Consider the following 21553-nt stretch of genomic DNA (forward strand, 5'->3'; position numbering starts at 1 on the left):
GGAGAAAAGACGAACGCAACACAAGACCCCAAAGACAAGACACACAGGCCAAGGGAACACGCAGTAGAGGACACGTTACCAGTCAAATATCCTGAAGGTGGTGAGAGGAGCAGATCTGGAGTAAATGTTTACTTTTTCGTCACCAAGGTGGTCAAGAGATGCTGAGTCAGTGAGCAGCTGGGTGAGGGCACTGAGGGTGAAGAGAGAGAGAGAGAGAGAGAGAGAGAGAGAGAGAGAGAGAGAGAGAGAGAGAGAGACTAAACAACAAAGGTGGACTAGCGGCTCTCAGTTTCTCTAGGGGAAGATTTGGGGGAGGCTGGGGGAGATTTGGAGAGATCGGGGGAGATTTGAGGGAGGCTAGGGGAGATTGGAGGAGGCTGGGGGAGGTTTGGGGAGAGCGTGATTGTTGAGAAGAGTTTACCGTATCTGGGTTTTATCTAGACGGGATATAGAAGCCGACAAATACACACACTGGCGGACAGACAGACAGATAGACAGACAGACAGACAGACAGACAGACAGACAGACAGACACTCCACAGCCATACATCTTCTCAACTCCGGCAGACAGTAGACAGGGGAAGCAACAACACCCAATGCCCCTTATAGACAGTTACCGTCCATTCACATCAGGGCAGGGAGGAGGAGGAGGAGAATGATGACGTAAACACCTGTGACGTAAACACCTGTGACGTAAACACCTGTGACGTAAACACCTGTACTTGGAAGCAACAAAACAGCACCTGAGATGATGATAGTACAGGTAGGTTAGGTTAGGTTACTGATTGTGATAGTGAAATATATGACGTCATTTAAAGCTCCGTGTGTGTGTGTGTGTGTGTGTGTGTGTGTGTGTGTGTGTGTGTGTGTGTGTGTGTGTGTGTGTGTGTGTGTGTGTGTGTGTGAGATGAGAGATACACTCACCTGTGGTACGCTGCATTACGCCATACAAATGGTTTGAGGATGGGTGACATCACTTTTGTTGTTGCTGGACCAATGTATAATAAAGCTTATAAATAATTGGAATGTCTCTCTCACGTCAGCCTGGCCCCACAACCACATCGTTACGTTCAAGAATCTCACGGAAGCTGATGAGAAAGCTTAGGTTAGTTCACTGTTGTAATGATGCTTCAAGACCCCAGGGGTGACTGTTCCTCCAGCAGACTCGAGTACAACCTTCAACCACCTCCTCCTCCAGACTCAAGTACCACCTCCACCTCCTTCTCCACACTCGAGTACCACCTCCTCCTCCTCCTCCTCCAGACTCAAATACCATTAATTTCTTAAATAATTAGTGAAGATCTTTGTAATGGTGGTTAATTGGGTTGTAATTAATTATATCTCGCTGTTCTTGTTCTTCTGTTGCTCTCTCTCTCTCTCTCTCTCTCTCTCTCTCTCTCTCACACACACACACTTATTCTCGGTTCTTATGTCTCTCACTCTTCATATATTTCTTAGTATCTCTCATTCATTTTCTACCTCTCTCACCTTTTCTCTCTTCCTATCTTTCTCTCTCTATCCCTCCTATCTCTTTTGTATTCTCTCTATGTTTCTTTCTGTCTCTTTCTACCCATCTCTGAATCTCTCTCACTCTCTTTCTATATCTCCTTATCTCTATATCTCTCAGTATCTGTCTCTATCTCCCTCTCATTCTCTCTATCTCTCAGTATCTCTCTCTATCTTCCTCTCATTCTCTCTATCTCTCCCCGTCTCTCTCTCTCTACTGACCCCTTGTACTGTTGGCAGCTCAGTACAGGTATACAATGTGTGTTTATGTGTCAAGTGTATAACTGTGTATGTATGGCAGAGGTTGTGTGGCTGTATGAGGATGCAGTTTCAACGTGTGTGTGTGTGTGTGTGTGTGTGTGTGGTTGGGGTGTAGGTAGTGAAGGAGGTGTAGGCGTGGTGGGTAAGGGGTGTGTAAATAAGTAGATCTGACACACCGTAGTTACCTCCATCCTACCACAGGTTCATTCCTCCACCCTACCACCGCTTCACCCCCCCAATTCTACCACAGGCCCACCCTCCACCCTACCACTGCCCACTCCCTCCCAATCTACCACCACCCAAGATACTGATACTTGTTTCACTTAAAATTATCCAGAACAAACTTTCACACACACGGTTATTAAAAACATTGACAAAAAAAGAGTCATAAACACACACACACACACACACACACACACACACACACACACACACACACGTCATCTCTCACCTGTTGAAAAATTAGGCTTTTCAAACGTTTCTGATGTAATTAATGACAGTTTTATCATGTCATGAGCCTGACCTCCTTGTTAACTGGCTGCTACGAGTGTGCGTGTATGTGTGTACAGTTTGTGTGTGTGTATGTATGTGTCTATGTGTGTCTGTTCGGAGTAGTGTGTGTGTGTGTGTGTGTGTGTTTGTACGAGAAAGAGAGAGAGATTTGCTACACGTAGACTCTCGTCACGTATGAAATCCCGTCACACGACATAACACTTAAAGTAACACCTGCTGCCTCAGTAACGCACTCGCACAGTAACGCACTCACCTAATAACGCACTCACCTAGTAACGCACTCACCTAATAACGCACTCCTTTAACAAAACAAGTGAAGTTATCAGAGTACTTGTGATATAAAGCAACTCTGCGTCTGGGGAAATTTATGTCCCCCTAAAATTATAATGTTGAGTGACGATGACACGACTGGTTCACTCTACCTCACTATTAACCCCTTACTATAACACATGCTCACGTGATAGTTGTGTTTAAGGTTAGGTTAGATTAGGTTAGGTTTAGGTTAGGTTAGGTTTAGGTTAGGTTTAGGTTAGGTTAGGTTTAGGTTAGGTTTAGGTTAGGTTTAGGTTAGGTTAGATATAATACTTTATTGGCCGGGTCTCGTGTTGGAGGCTGGCCGGCACGACAACCACACCCTGAGTTAACGAGCTGTATGACCCAGTCTGGTGTCAAGAGATACACCTACAAGCCCGGATAATTCACCAACTCTATTGGTTAACCGTTAACCTAAAAAAACCCGATCCGCAAATTGATTAATATCCAAGTTTCCAATTACTGTTGGGTAGACAGAGACAAATGGCGTAAAGAAACTAGTCCAAATTTTCACCCGAACGAACCCTGGACCATTGGTTTCTGAGACGAGTATGATAACCACTATACCAAACGAGATATTTTCCTACAACACGTCAAGTTTATCACTAACAGTCACCAACTTATTTCACCTACAAGAAAAACATAATAATTAATCTTTATTACCTACATTACCTGTAATTATCTCACCTATTTCTAAAATTTCAAACAACACATATCTGAGGGATTTCTTATTTTCGTCAATCTAAGTATAGGTCTGGCCACCACACTCACAAGTTTACCAGTCAGACACTTCATAAAGAAAGAAAATAAGAGTTACACCACACACGGGGAACCAGGCCAGGGAACTACGACCACCTGTCTCACATACTGGGGGGGGCTCTGGTGCTGCTCTTATTATATGTAACCTTTTTGTAACATAGAGCTCCCGTGCTCATCTTTAAAGAGCACACACACACACACACACACGCACACACACACACACACACACACACATTTTGAAGCCATGCACGCTTGAGGTAAGGAGATATTCTGTGGTCAATAGTAATTATTTTTTATTATACAAAACACTTGAGTACAATACTGCATAAAAGAACAGTATTGGAATTTTCTGATAAAAAGGAGGGGAAGGGGGGGTCCGGCCCACCACTCCCCTGGATCCGCCCCTGCCACACACACGCCATACAATACATGAACCGCAATCAGACACGGTCGATGAACCTGGTTGACCGCGGTTTACACCTCACCCGCGGTTATTCAGCAGTGTGTCGATAATGGACCGATCACCTGGTTGGCAACACTGTATCATCTTACCTCAGGTATTTCAAAACAATTATCACCTGAAGATTACCCCCCAAGTTATTTGACCTAAAGATTAACCACCCTAACGATTACCTAATCTAACCCAAAATTAACCTAACCTGACGCTAAATTAACCTTACACTAACCTAACCTAATCTAATACCTTGGTCACTAGGGCGGTGAGGGTGAAAAAAAAAATCGAGGTTCTGATTGATTATTGACAGAAATTTTACAACATAAATATGGCCGCCATTTTCCTATTCTCTATAAGACTTAAAATATAAGATCATATCACAGTACTTCAACACTTACGGCAAATCATTTACAGTCGTCTGAGTACAGTGCTGTAAATTATACCTGTACCGGAGAGTAGAATGACAAAAACACTTCCTTTTTACTGAAATTTATTGTCGGTCTGTAAGGGCTGTCTTAAAAACAGAGCACAGGTAACAGACAGCTATTTATTATACCTGTCGTAACCCTGTCTTGTCATGTAACCAGTTTGGGGGGTGGTTAACACTTTACACACCAAATGAGTTTTTTTCTTCACCAACATAATGATTTGTTATTGTGAGGTATGTGTGTGTGTGTGTGTGTGTGTGTGTGTGTGTGTGTGTGTGTGTGTGTGGACAAGCTTACTCTATACCTGTACACTTACCTGTTCTTGGTGTACTGTAGGTGAGTGGGAGAATTATTACAGCATTGGGATCACCTGAAGAATAGCACCCCTCCGAGCCTATTTTACTTGATAATTTACCACCCCAACCCCCTCTAACGCTATCTGGGAGGCGGGAATAGGTTAGGTTAGGTTAGCATCAATGTATGTTTTTAGAATGATAAACAAACCAATTAATTACTTTACAAATTAACTTTACCTACGACAATTTTTCCCCATGACATATACACAAATGTTACCAATAATTCTGACTAAATTAAGAGACCAGTGTAGGTGATGTATAGACTGAGTGCTAGGGAGTAGGTGATTGGCAACACTGTAATTATGGTCCCTAACTAATAACCTAATATTATGGCAATTAACTCGTATTATTCACTCATTAACACAGGTAAGTGATGGTAATGTCTATAGTTTATGAGACCAGCGTGACCACACACCATACGATTATACGGGTGTCTTACTAACAAACAGACAGTGATGATGACACTCAACAGCCACAGTGGAGGAGAAGTCTGTAATGTCTGTGGAGATCTCTGAGAAATCTATAAAGTCTGTGAAGATTTCTATACTGCCTTAGACTCTATACTACATTCAACCGTGTACTGTAGGCATAGTGTTCAGTGTGTTACGAGGAGGAGGAGGAGGAGGAAGAGGAGGAAGAGGAGGAGGACCACCCTGAGAGACGCACCTTATACTGTAGTCTGTTTCATCATGTGTGTGTGTATGTCTGGAGCCACTACCGCAATACGTCTAAGCACACATTCCTCTGCCATATGACGCCCGCCAAGTTGATGTAATGCACGTCCTTCACACACACACACAGGCTGACTTGTTGTTTATCGTTAGTACTGTGTTGCTCTCTCTCTCTCTCTCTCTCTCAACCTCTACTACTTAACCCGTAAACAGTAGTAGCTATAGAGAATGGACGTCAACCTAACCTATATTTACCCCCTTAAAATCTCCCTGTTGCAGATGGCCACTATGAAGACAACGTTAATATTCTGCCTCTTCCTCTGCCACTCCGTCCCGAGCTCACGCGGCCACAGGTCACGGAGAGGTCTTCAGGGTAGTGGGGACGATCATCACGACCACGCCCACGATCACGCCAAAGCCTCAGCCAGTGAAATCGTAGCTGCTATCGACGCCAGAGGCAAGTGTATTGTGGATCAGCCATTGTAAGCAGGATATATTTTTTTCACGCTTCCCATTGCATCGTGTTTAAGGTATAGGTTATGTAAAAGTGATGATAAAGTAAAGGTAATGTTTTTATAGTTGCTGTTTAGATATTCAACAAAAGTACATACATACATAAATACATACATACATAAATACATACATACATAAATATATACATACATACATACATACATACATACATACATATTTTGATTGATTTATTTGCGTTTTTATCAACAGGATCAAGATCTTCGCCGTCCTCTGGTAACCCTCCGCCAAATTCCTGGTTGTACAAGTTCCCTCCCTGGTTCCTGCCAAGTAACCCGGCCCCTGAGGGCTTCAAGGTCAGTCAGGGCAAGTCTCAGGATGGAGGCCCCGAGTTCTCCATGGTAGACGACGGCGACATTCTCATCATCGACGACATCGGCAGCAGTGAACACACCAGCGACCTCAGCAACATTAGAGTACCCGGCAACTCAGCCTTCCAGGACGAGGTGGTTCAGACACTCCTCGGGGTAAAATACGGCACCAGTCAGGATCCCTCATCACTCGGGTCTAAAATAGTCTCTGATGAACTGGTGACACCGTGGTTAGTACCTCAGAGTGTCCCAGAGCCACCACTTCCCAACCCGGCCCCCACAGTTCCTCTCTCGTTCCAGAACCATCACGGAGGCAACACGGGCTTCGACAACCACCTGGTGACCACACGACCCCAAGGTGACAAAATTGGACTCTCTAATAATGAAAATATTTTTGTATCTAAGACTGTAATACCAGAGTCCACCCCGACAAATTTCCCTGATACTGAGTTCCATCCGAGTCCCCCCGACCTGACCTTCACTGCTCGTCCCTTCAACGACGCCGCTCAGGTGGAACATGCCTCAGGTGACACGCGGGGTTTTCGACCATCTCCACTCATCTCCGTCACTCATCTTAAAGCTAACTCGGTACCTGGAGAACCCGTAGTGACCTCCCAGGGCCAGCAGCAACACAACCCCGTACACAATAACATCCAACACAACAGCATCAGCGGCAACATCTTCAAGGGCCAACTAGCAGCGCTGTTGAAGGCGTCAGACAGACCACACACTCGAGGTAACCAGAATCAGGGGAATAATAATCACATCAGGAACCCCCAGACTCTCCCCAACAAACAGGAAGACCTCTCATGGACGCCCTTCATCCCGGGTATTCCTCTGGCCATCCTTCAGCAGTTATCTCAAGCTGGCAGACGAGGACCACCGCCCCAACAGAACCACCAAGGGAACCAACAACCCTTCAACAACAACAACAACCTGCGACTCCAACACCATAACACAAGAGGAGGAAGTGTCCCAGACTCAGCTTCTCTCCCCACCAGCATCCAGGACATAATCGACGGCGCCTATGACACAGTACAGCCCATCTACCGCAAAGGAAGACAACAGGACAGTACCGCCGTGAACTCTGGCGACGGCACTGTACACGCGGGTGGAGGTGACCAAGACAACAAGTGGCTATGGCGATCTTCCTGAGTACCTCCTGTGTGTGTGTGTGTGTGTGAAGGATAAGGCAACATCTTCCCTGTGTTATCAGATCTTGGTTCCTCATGTCAACTGGAATTACCGTTTCCTTAAGTGACCTCAACACGATATCATTCAACATCTTACACATATAAAAGCACAACCACACTAAATATCAATGTTTGTTCCTATGTAATAAATATGTAGCTTTACACCTGAAGAATATAAACTGTTTCGTGTTGTCTGTGTCTAAACTGACGTTATAAAGTGCCTTTTATCTCTTGTATGGAGTTGCCTCAGTAACTCTAAGCCAAATGGTGTTAAGCATTAATAGACTGGCGTGAGAGTTTCCTGACACACATCACCTCTTATGAGTCTTGTCTCCAAGTAAACAAAACTGCTACTGAGGGGTCATACCTATAGGAGTGGTGTGTGTGTGTGAGAGTGAGAGTTCCCTGACACACACATGACCTCCTAACCCCTTGTATACGGTGGGGTAGGGGTGTCTCTGTGCTGAATAAACTAGTTTGTCATCCCGTACTGAAGGGGTTAAAGTGTCGTCTCCCTCGTAGTGTAAAGAAAACACTATTATTAAGGGATCATAACTATAAGAGTGATCTGTGTATAGATATTTAATTTATACTGTAATTTATATTCTCGACAAGTAGAATAGTTATAACATAAGTGTAAATAATGCATTAAGTGTATATTTGTAAATAAACAATACTCGTCAGGTAATGTATATAAGTTTTGTATTTATACCCAAAACAATGACGTCACTGAGCTTACCGACCAAAACAATAGTCACAGACCCAGTACAATGACGTCACTGAGCTTACCGACCAAAACAATAGTCACAGACCCAGTACAATGACTTCATCTTCGTCGAGTTATGCAACACGTGTCATTATTATGCATCAATATGTGTGACAGGTGTTGAGCAGTGTGGCAATAATTACACCACAAATGCCGTCATCTTCAAACAGCGCCTACGATCGTTACTTGGCAATTACTGTCAAACAAACGAACTATAACGAGAGACTACTTAAGGGGTTACCATCTTGTACACACACACACACACACACTATGAACGTCACTAGTACACACATGGAGTACTAGTAGTGTGGAACCTTTAAACCTCTAATAGTATTCTTTAAGGGATCACCTGAAGATTAGACCTCCCGGTATATTACTTTTAGTCCATGCCGCCTGATGCTCCTGTGTGTGTGTGTGTGTGTGTGTGTGGCTGTGTGTAATGTGGTTATACGTAAACTGTACCTATATGCAGTAAAAAAATGCGCAAGGTGGTCACGTGACGGATTACCAAACACAAGAGGTGACTTCAATGCTTCGATTCAGCTGTAATAACACGCCTCAGGGCTTCGATACATCCCGTCTCTCACAGAACAGAGTATGACACAAAAAATATGGCCTTACTCTAAAAATTGTGATTTGGTACTAGGTATTAAAACTTAAATGAGCAGTCTGACGTATCTTCTACTAGTTCTGGCATCAGTCACGTGAGGGCGCTGACGGGGATGTAAATAAACTATCTGTTGGTATTTCTGCGTCAGGTGTTATCAATCAGTTGTAACTTGTAATTACCTGTAAATATACTTGTTTTCCTGCCGTGTTTCTTTTTTCGTATTTTTATTGTTTCGTCTGACAAGTTAAGCAGAGGAATTATTGACACAGCTGAAGTGGTGAGTCGGGGAAAGGTGATGTCCTTAGTAGAGATGAAATTCAGAATGGTTTTAGCTGTGGTGGTAATGGTTGTAGTGGTGGTGATAATGGTGCTAGTGGTAGTGGTGATGGTGGTGGTAGTGGTGTTTGTAATGGTGGTAGTGGCGTTTGTGGTAGTTTGCTCTGTGTTGTGGTACTCGACTCGTCCACGTTCCTTAAGTGTTCCAGGAGCACAAAGGTTCAGACTCCAGCCACCAAGTGAGAGTGGCGCCTCAGTAACTGTTTATATATCTCTTGGGAAGTGACATAGAGTTGGATGTTTCCTGTTTATTCTCCCTGTTTACGTCTAGGTAGTCGACGGAGATTACCAGAGCCTGAAGGAAGGAAGGAAAGAAGGAAGGAAGGAAAGGAGGGAAAATAGAGAGGGATAGTGAAGGAGAAAATGAGTGAGGAAGGAAGGAAGGAAGGAAGGAAGGGATGGTGAAGGTGAGAATGGGGGAAGGAAGTAAGGAAGGAAGGAAAGTAGGGAGGCACGGTGAAGGAGAGAATGAGGGAAGGAAGGAAGGAAGGAAAGGAGGGAAAGAAGAGGCATGGTGAAGGAGAAAATGAGGGAAGGGGATAGGTGATCAAAAGTTAAATTAGACACCAAGAAAGGTTTAACTCCCTCTCCTTCCCTCTCTCTTCCCTTCTTCTCTCTTATTCACTCTTTCTCTCCCCCCTTTGTCTCTCACTCTTCCGATTGTGTAATAAATCGTTGGCTGTAGGCTTGTAGGTGTGACTCGGCTTCAGGTGTTGCTGTAGGTGTGACTCGGCTTTAGGTGTTGCTGTAGGTGTGACTCGGCTGCAGGTAAAAGTCTACCACCTGCCACACAAACCCAATAAGGATAACAGGAATGACGAGTATAATTAGGTTTTGAAAGAAGAAGTGTGTCAGTCATCGTCATTTTCCTCACCTGTGTGGTTCTGCTTGATGATCACAGGTGAGTGTCAGCGAGAACCAATTATATACAAGGGAGAAAAAGGTGAGGTAAGCAGCGCGTCGGTCATCATCGCACATAATGGCCACTCAAGACCCGTCGATACATTTACCATGGAGGATGATGGCGCACTTAGCAGGGAGGTAAACACACACACACACACACACACACACACACACACACACACACACACACACACACACAAAGGTAAAATTAAAGCTAACTTTTGAGTAGTTCTGAAGGACAGGTATTATTTTACCTGCATCATGTTTTAAGAATCTTTAAAACAACAAGACAAATATTAGACAGACGAAGACGTAAAGGTATAAAATATTTGCTTCGAAGTTTTAGTGTTTCATTCGTCCCCTTAAATGATACACAGATAAAAAAAAAAAAAACAATACTCGAAGCTTTAGTGAGTTATTTCTGCTTTAAAATATGACGTCCCCTACAGACTAACACCCAACCAATCACACACTCGAAACAAGAGAGACTGAGAAACTGACAGAAAAAGAATATATACTTCGACGGAATGCCTTCACCAGCTGGGACAGAAGTACAGGATGGTCTTACAAGATGCCCTAAGACTGTCTCCGATGACGTGAATTGGGGAAAAGTATAGTAAGTGTGTTGAGTGTGATTAAAGTATGGTGAGTGTGTGGTGTTGGCAGGTCTCGTATGTGGTGATGGGTAAGGTGTATAGTGTGTTTGTGGCAGTTCATTATCACCTCTACCGCGGCCCTCACACACACATAAACACCTCTGCCACGCTCCTCTCCATCCCCTCACACACCTCTGCCACACCCCCCCCCCCACACACACTTCTACCACGCCCCTCACACCCCTTCCACACACGTCTGCCACGCCCCTCCCACACACACACACTCGCACATGCGCTGCAACACGGGCGTTCAACAGCTGGTAGACAACTAGGTGAGTGAGCATCGACCCTGGATACCATTCACAGCTGGTCCTCCTCAGAGCATGGTGAGTACCCTTCCTCACTCCTCACACCCAGGCCTCACCTCTCCACTTAAAGATAATACTACCCCGCCCCCCCTAAAAAAAATATATTTAATATGAATTTTATCGTGTTCAGTTTTGTTGGTAATAATGGCACGATACATACATACATACACACGAGGAGTTTAAACTTACCTTATAACCCCAGGAACTAGCCACAGTGCCGCCTCTACAGAAGCCCCTCTACACCAGGCCGCCACAGCAGCGTCACCTACAGGATGGTCATCAAGCCAGACCCTAGAACACGCCTTCAATCCCTTCTACGACGTCTCACCATGTTCCTCCACGTCTTCACCCCCCCACGCCCACGACCACACTCCATCCGGCCCACACCCACGCACCTTCCAACCCACGCCCGCGCTCATATACCCTCCAGCCCACGCCAGCGCCCATACACCCTCCAGCCCATGCCCGCGGGTAGAGGGGTCGACAAAAAGTTTGAGGCGTGGAGAGAGGGCGACGGGAGTAGACAGGAAGACCTACGACCACAGGTAACTTTCAGGGACAACGATGTGGACGATGAAGTTTCTGTTTTAGCTGTTTCATCAAGTCAGTTGTCTTCTGTCATTTCAAGATTGATTGATAGATAGATAGATAGGTAGATAGATAGATAGATAGATAGATAGATAGATAAATGGGAGGTGTATCACGCTCTCTTACTTCTCCCGTTGCATTACTCACCTCTGTGTCTGCCCCCGGGTCCTGATACTGGGTGTGTGGGCAGGACGAGGCTGTGGACTGCTTCAGGAGCCTGGTACCTGTGGTGCGTCTGGCCAACGTCTTCGGGTTGATGCCGCTCTCTGTTAAGGGCGGCCGCTTCAAGTAAGTCCTCACCACTCTTGGATAGTTTTCTCTTATGTCGTTATGTCTGAGGAATAACAGAAAACGGACAAAGTTTGAGGGGTATATTCATTAATAAAGTCGCTTACAGTACACACCCACACTCATACTGTACGTAAGCTTTAGTACACATTGAAGTCATTATACGGTTGTTTTGATAACAGTGTATGTCCTGCAGGTTGGTTTGGTAACAGTGTTTCTCCTACAGGTTCGTGAGGTTGAGCCTGCTGACGGCGTACGCTCTGTTGGTGACGTCCATTATGGCACTGTTCCTGGTGGTGAGGGTCGTGGCGCTGCTGAGCCTGAAGGAGGAAGACAGTGAGGAGGACTGGGTGCCACTCCTCACCGCGACCGTCTTCTACCTTCTGGGGGCCACGGGTGCCATCCTCTTGATGCGCCTCGCCTGGGAGCTCCCTGATGTTATGGTCAGGTCAGTAGCAGATGGAAGGTCAACTTGGTTAGACCTCACATGTTGCTCTTAGGTCAATATAAGATGACACAGGTGTAGTCAAATGCCAAAGTAAATCGAATCACGCAATAACAGGTCAATTTAGGTCAATCTTTAATAGAACCCACCAACGAGAATTAAAATTACTGTTACTTTCACCTGAAGTTGCGTACAGGTCTTTAGCATCTCCCCTTGTTTGTGATTATACCTCAGGTGGGCGGGGGTTGAGGGGCGGCTGGGGGGCGTGGCGTCCTCGAGGGTGAAGCTGGTGGTGTGTGCTGTGGTGTTCATGTTGTCGGCTGCCGGGGAGACCACCGCCTCCGTCTTCTACAACATCCCCCTCAACTGTACCGTCGGCTTCTGGACGTGAGTAACGAGTCTATTTGCGAGGCAGTATGACAGCTTTTAACACGTCCACGAATCTTAGTTGAGTTTCCTAGGAGCGTCTACGCCTCCTCCTTCCTCACCTCCGTCTACGCCTCCTCCTTCCTCACCTTCGTCTACGCCTCCTCCTTCCATCACCTCCGTCTACGCCTCCTTCTTCCATCACCTCCGTCTACGCCTCCTCCTTCCATCACCTCCGTCTACGCCTCCTCCTTCCATCACCTCCGCCTCAATCCTCACCTCCGTCTACGCCTCCTCCTTCCATCACTCCCGTCTGCGCCTCCTCCTGCCTTTCCTCCGTCTACGCCTCCTCCTACAGGTTGCTGGAGTGTTACGTGGTGGCAGGACACAAGTACGAGACACAGCTCCTGGGGTACACTGACGGCACGGGCCTCGTCATCCTGCTGATCAACAAGTACGCCACTGTCGTCTGGAACTTCGTCGACGTCCTCATCGCCAGCTTCGCCATCATCCTCACTCGCCACATACGGGTCTACAATGCTCGCCTCAAGTCTGGTGAGTGAGGGGTGGGGGGAAGGAGTGAGTGAATGAGTGAGGGGGGGGGGTGAGTGAGGGTAGCCAGAAAGCGTTAAGGTGTCTAATCATCCAGTTGAAATCAATTGGGATGCCTAATCTTCAGGTGATTTTTTTTTTATAATCACATATCAACCAACTCTTCACGCTTGTCTCCCCGCGGGTGGTTTGACAGGGTGCGGGTGGTGGGGGGCGGAGGAGTGGAGGAGCGGGCGGGAGGATCATCTGGCCTTCCTTCAGCTACTGAGGGTCATGGATAAAGCCTTGGGGCCCCTCGTCCTACAGTCCTACGTCACCAATCTCTTCTTCATCCTGGTGCAGTTATACCTCGGCCTCAGGTAAGTGTCCCCCCCCTCCTCTCTATCTATTTATCTTTCACGATAACCTAACCTAACCTAACCTAACCTAACCTAACCTAACCTAACCTAACCTAACCTTATAATATTCAACGTGCTTCTTGGTTTGAACAGCATTTAGGAGTGTTTTTGTTTTAATATTTAGTTCCGTTCACATAATTTTTACGTGTGTGTGTGTGTGTGTGTGTGTGTGTGTGTGTGTGTGTGTGTGTGTCGTTCCAAACACTGTAAGAACATTTACTGCCTCACATTGAGCACTGTTCCCTTATAAAGGATGGGCATTTTTCATAATCAACTTCTATCAACATTTATCAAGTTCATCTAGTAAATGATGTAAGGCTCCCACACTGCTTACCTTGTGACGTTAAAGGCTGTACAATATCTTTAAAAACCTTTCCATTTCAAGACAAATTATTACTGACTGACAAAACTGACTAGTGTCTTGTTATGGTCGTTTATGCTGACAAACCAAATTCGGAAATGGATCAGATGCCAATTTGTTGAATCTTACATTATTTTTCTTCTTAATATTGACAATGCCATTTGAATATAACTATTATATTTTAATTGTAATGCTATTTTTTTAGGCCAGAAATAAAAAAAAAATATGTAGTTCGTGTATATAAAAGTTGAAGTAATTAATATTTTCAGTACGATAATTACGGAAGTAGTGGTTTTAGGAACAAATATAGTCCATAGATAGTCCTGTTAACTCTTGAGGTTATTACACACTCGTTTCTCAGACTAAAGAGCCTCTAGTCTACCTCAAGCAGAGTCTTCACTGAGGCTAATGGACCCCTACACGTCCCATTAACTCCTCCATACAGACCCAGTCGCCGAGAGGACGTGGTGGCTCGGTTGTACTTGACGTGGTCCTTCCTGCACCTGGTGGCTCGTCTCCTGTTGGTATCCTTCACCTGTTCTGCCATTCACGAGACCTCCAAGTACAGCCTAGTCCAACTGTTGAACATCCCCACCGAGCGGTAAGTGACTCTCTCTTTTTCTGTTTGTCTCTATACGTAATCGTGAATTTCAGGTGAAGTCATTTAATTAACCAACACCTTTTGGCCAGGTATACAGTAATTAGTAAACACTTAAGGTATGTAAAGATGGGGAACACGTGAAGAATAGACACCCCCAGCATAGTTCACCTGATGATTAAACACCTTAAAACTGCCTTGAGTGGGTTAGGTTAGGTTAGAGTTAGATTATGTTATGCTATGTTAGGTAAGGTTAGCGTTGGAATGTTTAATAATCATCATATTAAATAAGCCAGGGTGTCTAATCCTCAGGTGATCCTCTTACCCAGGTACAGCGTGGAGGTGTGGCGGCTACAGCAACAGGTACAGGAGCAGGAAGTAGGACTGTCTGGCTACGGGTTCTTCCTGGTTACAAAGAACTTTATCCTAGCTGTGAGTATCTCTCTTTCTCGCTCTCTTTATATCTATCTCTCTTTATCTATCTTTCTATATGTCTATGTGTCTTTCTCTCTCTCTCTCTCTCTCTATCTATCTATATGTCTATCTACTTTTCTATATTATGTCTCATTCATGAATAAATTAGACAGTTGTATTTACTTTCATAATAAATTAGCTGGAGTCGATTTACAATTTCATTCATAATTAAATTCCAAATCGTTTATATTTTCATTTCATTCACTAATCAATTGAAAGAAGGATTAGGATGAAGTAGCACTGATCTACTTCATTCGGTAATCAGTTAAAATTTAGAGTATTAGTTGATTCATTTATTATTTTAGTGACCTGACCTGACCTGACCTTGACCCCTACAGACCACAGGGGCGCTGGTGACCTATGAGGTAATTTTGTTGCAGCTGAACACAGGACCTGCCGCCCTCTCCTGAACATAGGTGAACATAGTGAACACCTGTGAACATAAGTGATCACAAGTTAACATAAATGATCACAGATGAACATTAGTGATCACAGATGAACATAAGTGATCACAGATAAACATAAGTGAACATAGATGAACAAATAGACGTAAATGAACAAAATAATTGCACATATTATTATTTATCCTCTAACTTAAGTCAAATCATAAAGACCCTTCCTGTATGATCATTTACAAGAGATATTTACAGCAAGTCTCACAGTTTGTTTACGTTTTGTCAGCTCAGTGTGAAGGATAATTGTTTTGTATTTTAAGCGACCAGTTCTTTGTTTTGTCTGTGGGTTTACCTGAAGATTAGACCTCCTGGCTTTATTTCCACTTGATTATTAGTATTAAACCCAATGTTACCTAGAGATTGGTTAGGTTAGATTAGGTTATGTTAGGTCAGTTTAGGATATCTTAAGTTAGGTTCAAGTTAGGTTAGGTTAAACTTAGGGTGAAATAAGCTGAGGTGACTAATCTTCAGGTGAACCCTTTTGTTTATATATATATATATATATATATATATATATATATATATATATATATATATATATATAATCTTTTAGTATATATAAAACATCACGATTGACCAGTAGAACTACAAACTCACTACTGTATATTTCTTTATATTCAACACTACAGGTTAGAGTTAGCTTATGTTATGCTATGTTAGGTTAGCGTTGGAATATTTAATAATCATCATATTAAATAAGCCAGGGTGTCTAATCCTCAGGTGATCCTCTTACCCAGGTACAGCGTGGCCATTTTTTTAACATTTAGAGCAGCTGGGGTGTCTAATCTTCAGGTGATCCGTTGAAGGAGCATAAATCTACTTTACATTCTGCTAATTAACTTACACTCTGACGGACCTGAACCAGTCACAGTAAACTTACAGGTATAAACTACTCGAAGGAAGATATATTACACTGTCTTGTTAAACATTACCAGGAGAAATTTTTTCTAACTTTCCTCAATAGAAATCGCTTGTGTATAGTAAACAGCAAAGCGTCGTGGACAGTGTGAAGAAATAAACAAAAAATATCAGGAAACGATCAACCAAAAGCTATTGTTTGTCTTCATTAAAAAAAAGAAAGAATAATTAACAAATGCTTTCTTGTCCACGATATTGTGACTGTCAGACCGAACAATGTGTGGAGGAGACCTACCTCAGTGGACGCCCATCGTCCTTCCTCATGGGCGTTTCCTTAACCAAGTGATCACAGATAACAAAGAGTAAAAATAACCATTGACATAATGCTGTTCTTATCGTAAAGTTACTTGTTCTCAATTCGGTTTTAATTTAATTTGTTTTCGAGGTTATTCATTATTCATTAACGTGTAGATTCTGTTTCGAAGTAGCATTTTCAGATGGAGTACAGATATATTTTATTTGTTTTGTTCTTATATATATAACATCGTGTATAAGCTGACTCATACCTGAAGTGGAACACCTGTGGAAGCGTAGTCATTACTTCTAATCATTCCAGTTCAACTATTACACCAACACGACACGACTCAACCAGGAATGACCACGATACGGACTCAAAGTACAGATAACGAAAAAAAATTTACACGAGGAAAATTTACACCCGGTATGATTTTAACAGCAGGAACAAATCAAGTAGCTGTTATATGTGACAAAGACCAGGAGTTAACACAGATCCTGGAAGATGAATTCAGATGGTTTTACAAGGACTTGGTTTACACACGGTTGGAGTATGGCTGTGTATGACGGGTGTACCTACAGGATGAAAGACGTCCACACACACACACACACACACACACAGAGGTATACGTGAGAAACAAGTTAGAATATAAATACAGAGAAAGGTAGAGAGATAGGGAGTAAAATAAAAGAAAGAGAGAATGTAAAATAAAGTTGAAAGAGAAAATTTGACTAAAAAATAAATGAAATAAGAGTTAATTGTAAAGAGCGAAAGATATGATAAAAGAGAGTAAGAGAGGGTACATTGGAGAGAGAGAGAGAGAGAGAGAGAGAGAGAGAGGAAGATAACTCGGCCTACCACACCCACCGTATGTACGTCTGTCGCAGTAACCCCTCATAGCTTCCCCAGTAAACTCTCTCTCCTTTTCATATAAACTTCCGTTGCATGAATCTCCTTCGTCTCTCTCACCTACTTCCTTTATTTCTATCTTCTTTTCCTCTCCTTCGCTCCTCCTCCCCCCTCATTTATCAAAATTGGTGATACGGTATTAAGAAATAAGTCCCTCTCTTCCATCTTTTTCCTCTCTCCCCTTCATTGCCTTCTCGATTCTTCCTTTTTCCTCCCCTCTCCCTTTCTCTGTCTCCTCCTCCTCCTCCTCCATCCCTTCCTCCTTGCTTGTCTCCCAACCAAACCCTCTTCATAATCCTCCTAACCATAGCTTTCATTCACACCTAATCCCCCAACCCACCCCCACCCCACCCATCCCACCCCACCACCCCACCCCCACCCCACCACACCCCAACCCCCACTCGACCACCACAACATACCATCACAACACACCATCACACCACCACCACCACATCACACCACTACCACAACCACCACATCCACTCAAATATAAATAGAACTTGTGGTTTAAACCTTTACAACACTCAATATCCTGACCCCAGAGTGCTGTGTGGCCCAGACCAAACAGGACCTACCAGCCACAGAGACGAGAGGACGATTATATCACTTTATTAGCGTCTACGGTCCTCAAGTTCCACATTTCAATGACATAACATTAATATCTTAGTTTGTTTTGATGATAAACCAACAAAGTCCTCTGATGATGATGATGATGATGATGATGATGATGATGATGATGATGATGATGATGAAACCCTGCCTCTTGTAGTCACCTGAGGAAGGTGTGTGTGTGTGTGTGTGTGTGTGTGTGTGTCATAGTCACTCACACACACTGACAGTCCTGAGTGAGAGACAAAAGAGAGAGACGTGAGAGACAAAAGTGGGTGGAGAGAACCATTGCCTGGATGAGTGATGGACCACACCCTAGAGAGACACTACTGACCAAGGCTTGACCATCCCTCACCCGCTGACACACACACACACACACACACACACGTTATGATATAATACTGGTGCTTACAGATACCCCCTGTGGTGACTCCAACCACCACCACCACCACAACCAACAACAACGACACTAATAACAACAACAATAACAATAATAACACCACCACCACCACAATCACCACCAACACCAACAACACCACCACCAACAACGACACCACCAATAATAACAACAACACCACCACCACAATCTCCACCAACACCAACAACACCACCACCAACAACGACACCACCAATAACAACAACACCACCACCACCACAACCAACAACAACGACACTAATAACAACAACAATAACAATAATAACACCACCACCACCACAATCACCACCAACACCAACAACACCACCACCAACAGCGACACCACCAATAACAACAACACCACCACCACCACAATCTCCACCAACACCAACAACACCACCACCAACAGCGACACCACCAATAACAACAACACCACCACCACCACAATTGTTTTCATGTAGACAAACACAAGCTTACTTTAAGTGTTTGTTGTTTAAGCTGGACGTGAATTTTCCATTGTTCTCAACTTGTATATGTTAATGAGATGTGCACAAACATGCCTCGTGTGTGGGGGGGGGGTACAGTATGTTTGTTTATTGGTAATATCTGAAATCACCTGAAGATTCACCTAATAGGGATAGTTTACCTTATGATTAATTACCTTACAGATACCTCGGGAGTTAGGTTAGGTTAAAGGAAGAAGAGGAACAAGAGGAAGAAGAGGGGCAAGGGGAAGAAGAGGGACAAAGGGAAGAAGAGGGACAAGGGGAAGAAGAGGAGCAAGGGGAAGAAGAGGGAGAACGATAAGAGGTGTTCGGTGTCCGGGGGCAGAGTGAAGAAAACTCAGGTCAGTCTTTTTCATCACCTGGTGTTAACGAACTGGAATAGAATGGGGGCGAATAAAGGGGAACTACGAGAGAATGAAGATGAGTAAAGAGGAACTAGAAGAGAGAAGTAAACGCTATTATTCCTTTCCTCTGTTACTCTTTACGTGTGTGTGTGTGTGTGTGTCCACGTGCAGGTGGCGAGTATGTGCGTGAGTGTAAAACGAGTCCGGCAGCTGAGTAGAGTGAGGGAGAGCAGAGAGCAGTATGTTGGTAGTCCCAGTAGTGTACGGACGTGTCGCTTCCTGTCGCTGGAATGTAAACACTGTGACGTTATTCTCTACGCGCCGCCTTCAACGCACACACACATTAGCGCTGCTCATCGGTATAATAATCTTACTCAATCATAGGTAAGCAAGACTTAATTATGTCCTTGATGGTTTAATTTGATGACGATTAGATTAACCTTATTTCCGTGTATTATTTTGGATTCCCACAAAAATGCAGAATAGCGGGAATGAACTTTTTGGGGGAGTTGATTTCTGTATAAGTTGTGGAGCTGTGTCGTGACAGATCCACTCACTGGACTCTCTTGATAAAGCGTTATGAGTAGTGTGTTAGTGTTCCCGCTTGATGCAACACTGACTCTGAGATTTATCAAGCAACACCGAGATATCGTATTTATATAATGGGTAATCAATTTTCTCAAGTTATTCGTAGGTGAGGGATGGATGGAGTCATCTCACACACACCTGGCCTGGGGTAAACAGTAACCAGGCGCTGTTTGTGTTGGTGTACCGAGGATTTAACTCATATTGTAACCGTAGATATTAATTTTAAACGCCCATTATAGCTGGGAATATTTACACAACTGAAATATATAAACATTCAGTGAGAAAAAAAAATCCCTTCTAGCGTCGTTAATGACTAATGACTCAACAGAAACAACAGTGAAATAGAAGGCCACTCAGTCACTCCTGCCTTGGTTCATACAGCCAGGTGACTTGCTATTATGAAGTAACAGAAGAAGAAGTTTGATAATGACGACACTAAGATAGCATTATGGTGAAAGGTAAGACGAGCCAGTTAGCGTCGTAAAGGTTGAAACCGACATTACACTGATGAAACTAATTAACCTATGATACCTGTGATAATATTCTGGACTTAGGGAGTTTAATTAATTTACTGCATTTCTTCTCACAAATAAACAATCAAAAGACGAGTTAGCAAACTGTTTCACACGTGTATTTAGTGATGATTGTCATTATTAAACAGTGTAAGACAAGTATCCCTTATTGTTGAGTATTTACATCGTCTACAGGAGCCAGCAATCACTACAACATACAGAAAAAGATTAATGTCCTCACTGTCCCATACATGAACAAACTGTGCAAGAGAAATGGTCAATAATATAACACGGGATTATAAAGGGCTAAACTAGTTCCTGGTATTATTATCACAGTTAAACATAATAATAATGAGTCTTTAATCTCTTGACCTTCTCTCAACACCACGACACACACACCTGAAGTTTTACAGAAGAATGGACAAGGTATGTTATGGATCTAACTCCCAATATACAAACTATAAAACCGAATGTTATAAGAAAAAGTATTACATTCACTTCATTACTTTAGTCTACAAAGATTCCTTCAACATTAATGATCAATCAACCAACTTTAGTATCTTCGGTCCCATCGTCTGACAGTCTGACACATATAACTAATATGGCAACGAATTCTCGACATTTTTTACCATAAGGGATCATTTTCAAAACAATATTCACAGTTTATACAATTATCACCGTCACACAGCTATATATAATCACTATTTGCTCCCTCCCTCGTCAACACCTAGCCCCACCTGTGTTAAGGGCATATAATAACATTCCATTAACATTTATTACCGTATTTTGGTGATATTTATCCAGGTAAGTTGATTAATTGTCGCCGATGTATAGAAGGATATGGATGATAATATTACTTCTGTCGAGAGTTACTACCACTCTCTATCATCCATGAATCTATCTAGCCTCATTTTGAAACTTTCCAGAGTTCCCGCACTTACTATAAAGTTGCTAAGCTTGTTCCACTCGTCCACCACCCTATTTGTGAACAAGTTTCTTCCTATCTCCCTCCTAAACCTAAACTTATCCAACTTGAATCCGTTGCTCCGAGTCCTATCCTGCTCGGATATTATAAGAACTTTATCAATATCCCCTTTATTGATTCCTTTCACCCACTTA

At 43.5% G+C, this 21553-nt stretch overlaps 2 protein-coding genes across 2 annotated transcripts in view; both read left to right on the forward strand.

Annotated features, from left to right (window-relative positions):
* Positions 1 to 7971, forward strand: part of LOC121878842 — a 24736-nt gene extending 16765 nt beyond the window's left edge. Inside the window, exons 2-3 of the mRNA XM_042385259.1 lie at positions 5539 to 5716; positions 5983 to 7971. Of these exons, the coding sequence (XP_042241193.1) occupies positions 5539 to 5716; positions 5983 to 7256 (1452 nt within the window). The 3' untranslated portion in view covers positions 7257 to 7971. The remainder of the gene's footprint in view (positions 1 to 5538; positions 5717 to 5982) is intronic.
* Positions 7972 to 10436: 2465 nt separating this feature from the next.
* On the forward strand, positions 10437 to 14476 carry LOC121878854 (gustatory receptor for sugar taste 64a-like). The gene is made up of 7 exons (XM_042385271.1): positions 10437 to 10520; positions 11652 to 11749; positions 11976 to 12197; positions 12429 to 12581; positions 12919 to 13115; positions 13309 to 13471; positions 14317 to 14476. The coding sequence occupies exons 1-7, from the start codon at positions 10437 to 10439 to the stop codon at positions 14474 to 14476; spliced, it is 1077 nt and encodes a 358-aa protein (XP_042241205.1).
* The last annotated feature ends 7077 nt before the right edge of the window (positions 14477 to 21553 follow it).

This window comes from Homarus americanus, unplaced genomic scaffold (assembly GCF_018991925.1).
Source record: "Homarus americanus isolate GMGI-L3 unplaced genomic scaffold, GMGI_Hamer_2.0 scaffold54840, whole genome shotgun sequence".
Taxonomy (NCBI): domain Eukaryota; kingdom Metazoa; phylum Arthropoda; class Malacostraca; order Decapoda; family Nephropidae; genus Homarus; species Homarus americanus.

Bases quoted from the DNA above. Each gene is read 5' to 3' on its own strand.
- LOC121878854 (XM_042385271.1), top strand. From the start codon at position 10,437: ATGCCTTCACCAGCTGGGACAGAAGTACAGGATGGTCTTACAAGATGC. The intron at 10,521-11,651 runs GTATAGTAAGTG...GTGTGTGGGCAG, and splicing joins ATGACGTGAATTGGGGAAAA to GACGAGGCTGTGGACTGCTT. The intron at 12,582-12,918 runs GTGAGTAACGAG...CTCCTCCTACAG, and splicing joins TGTACCGTCGGCTTCTGGAC to GTTGCTGGAGTGTTACGTGG.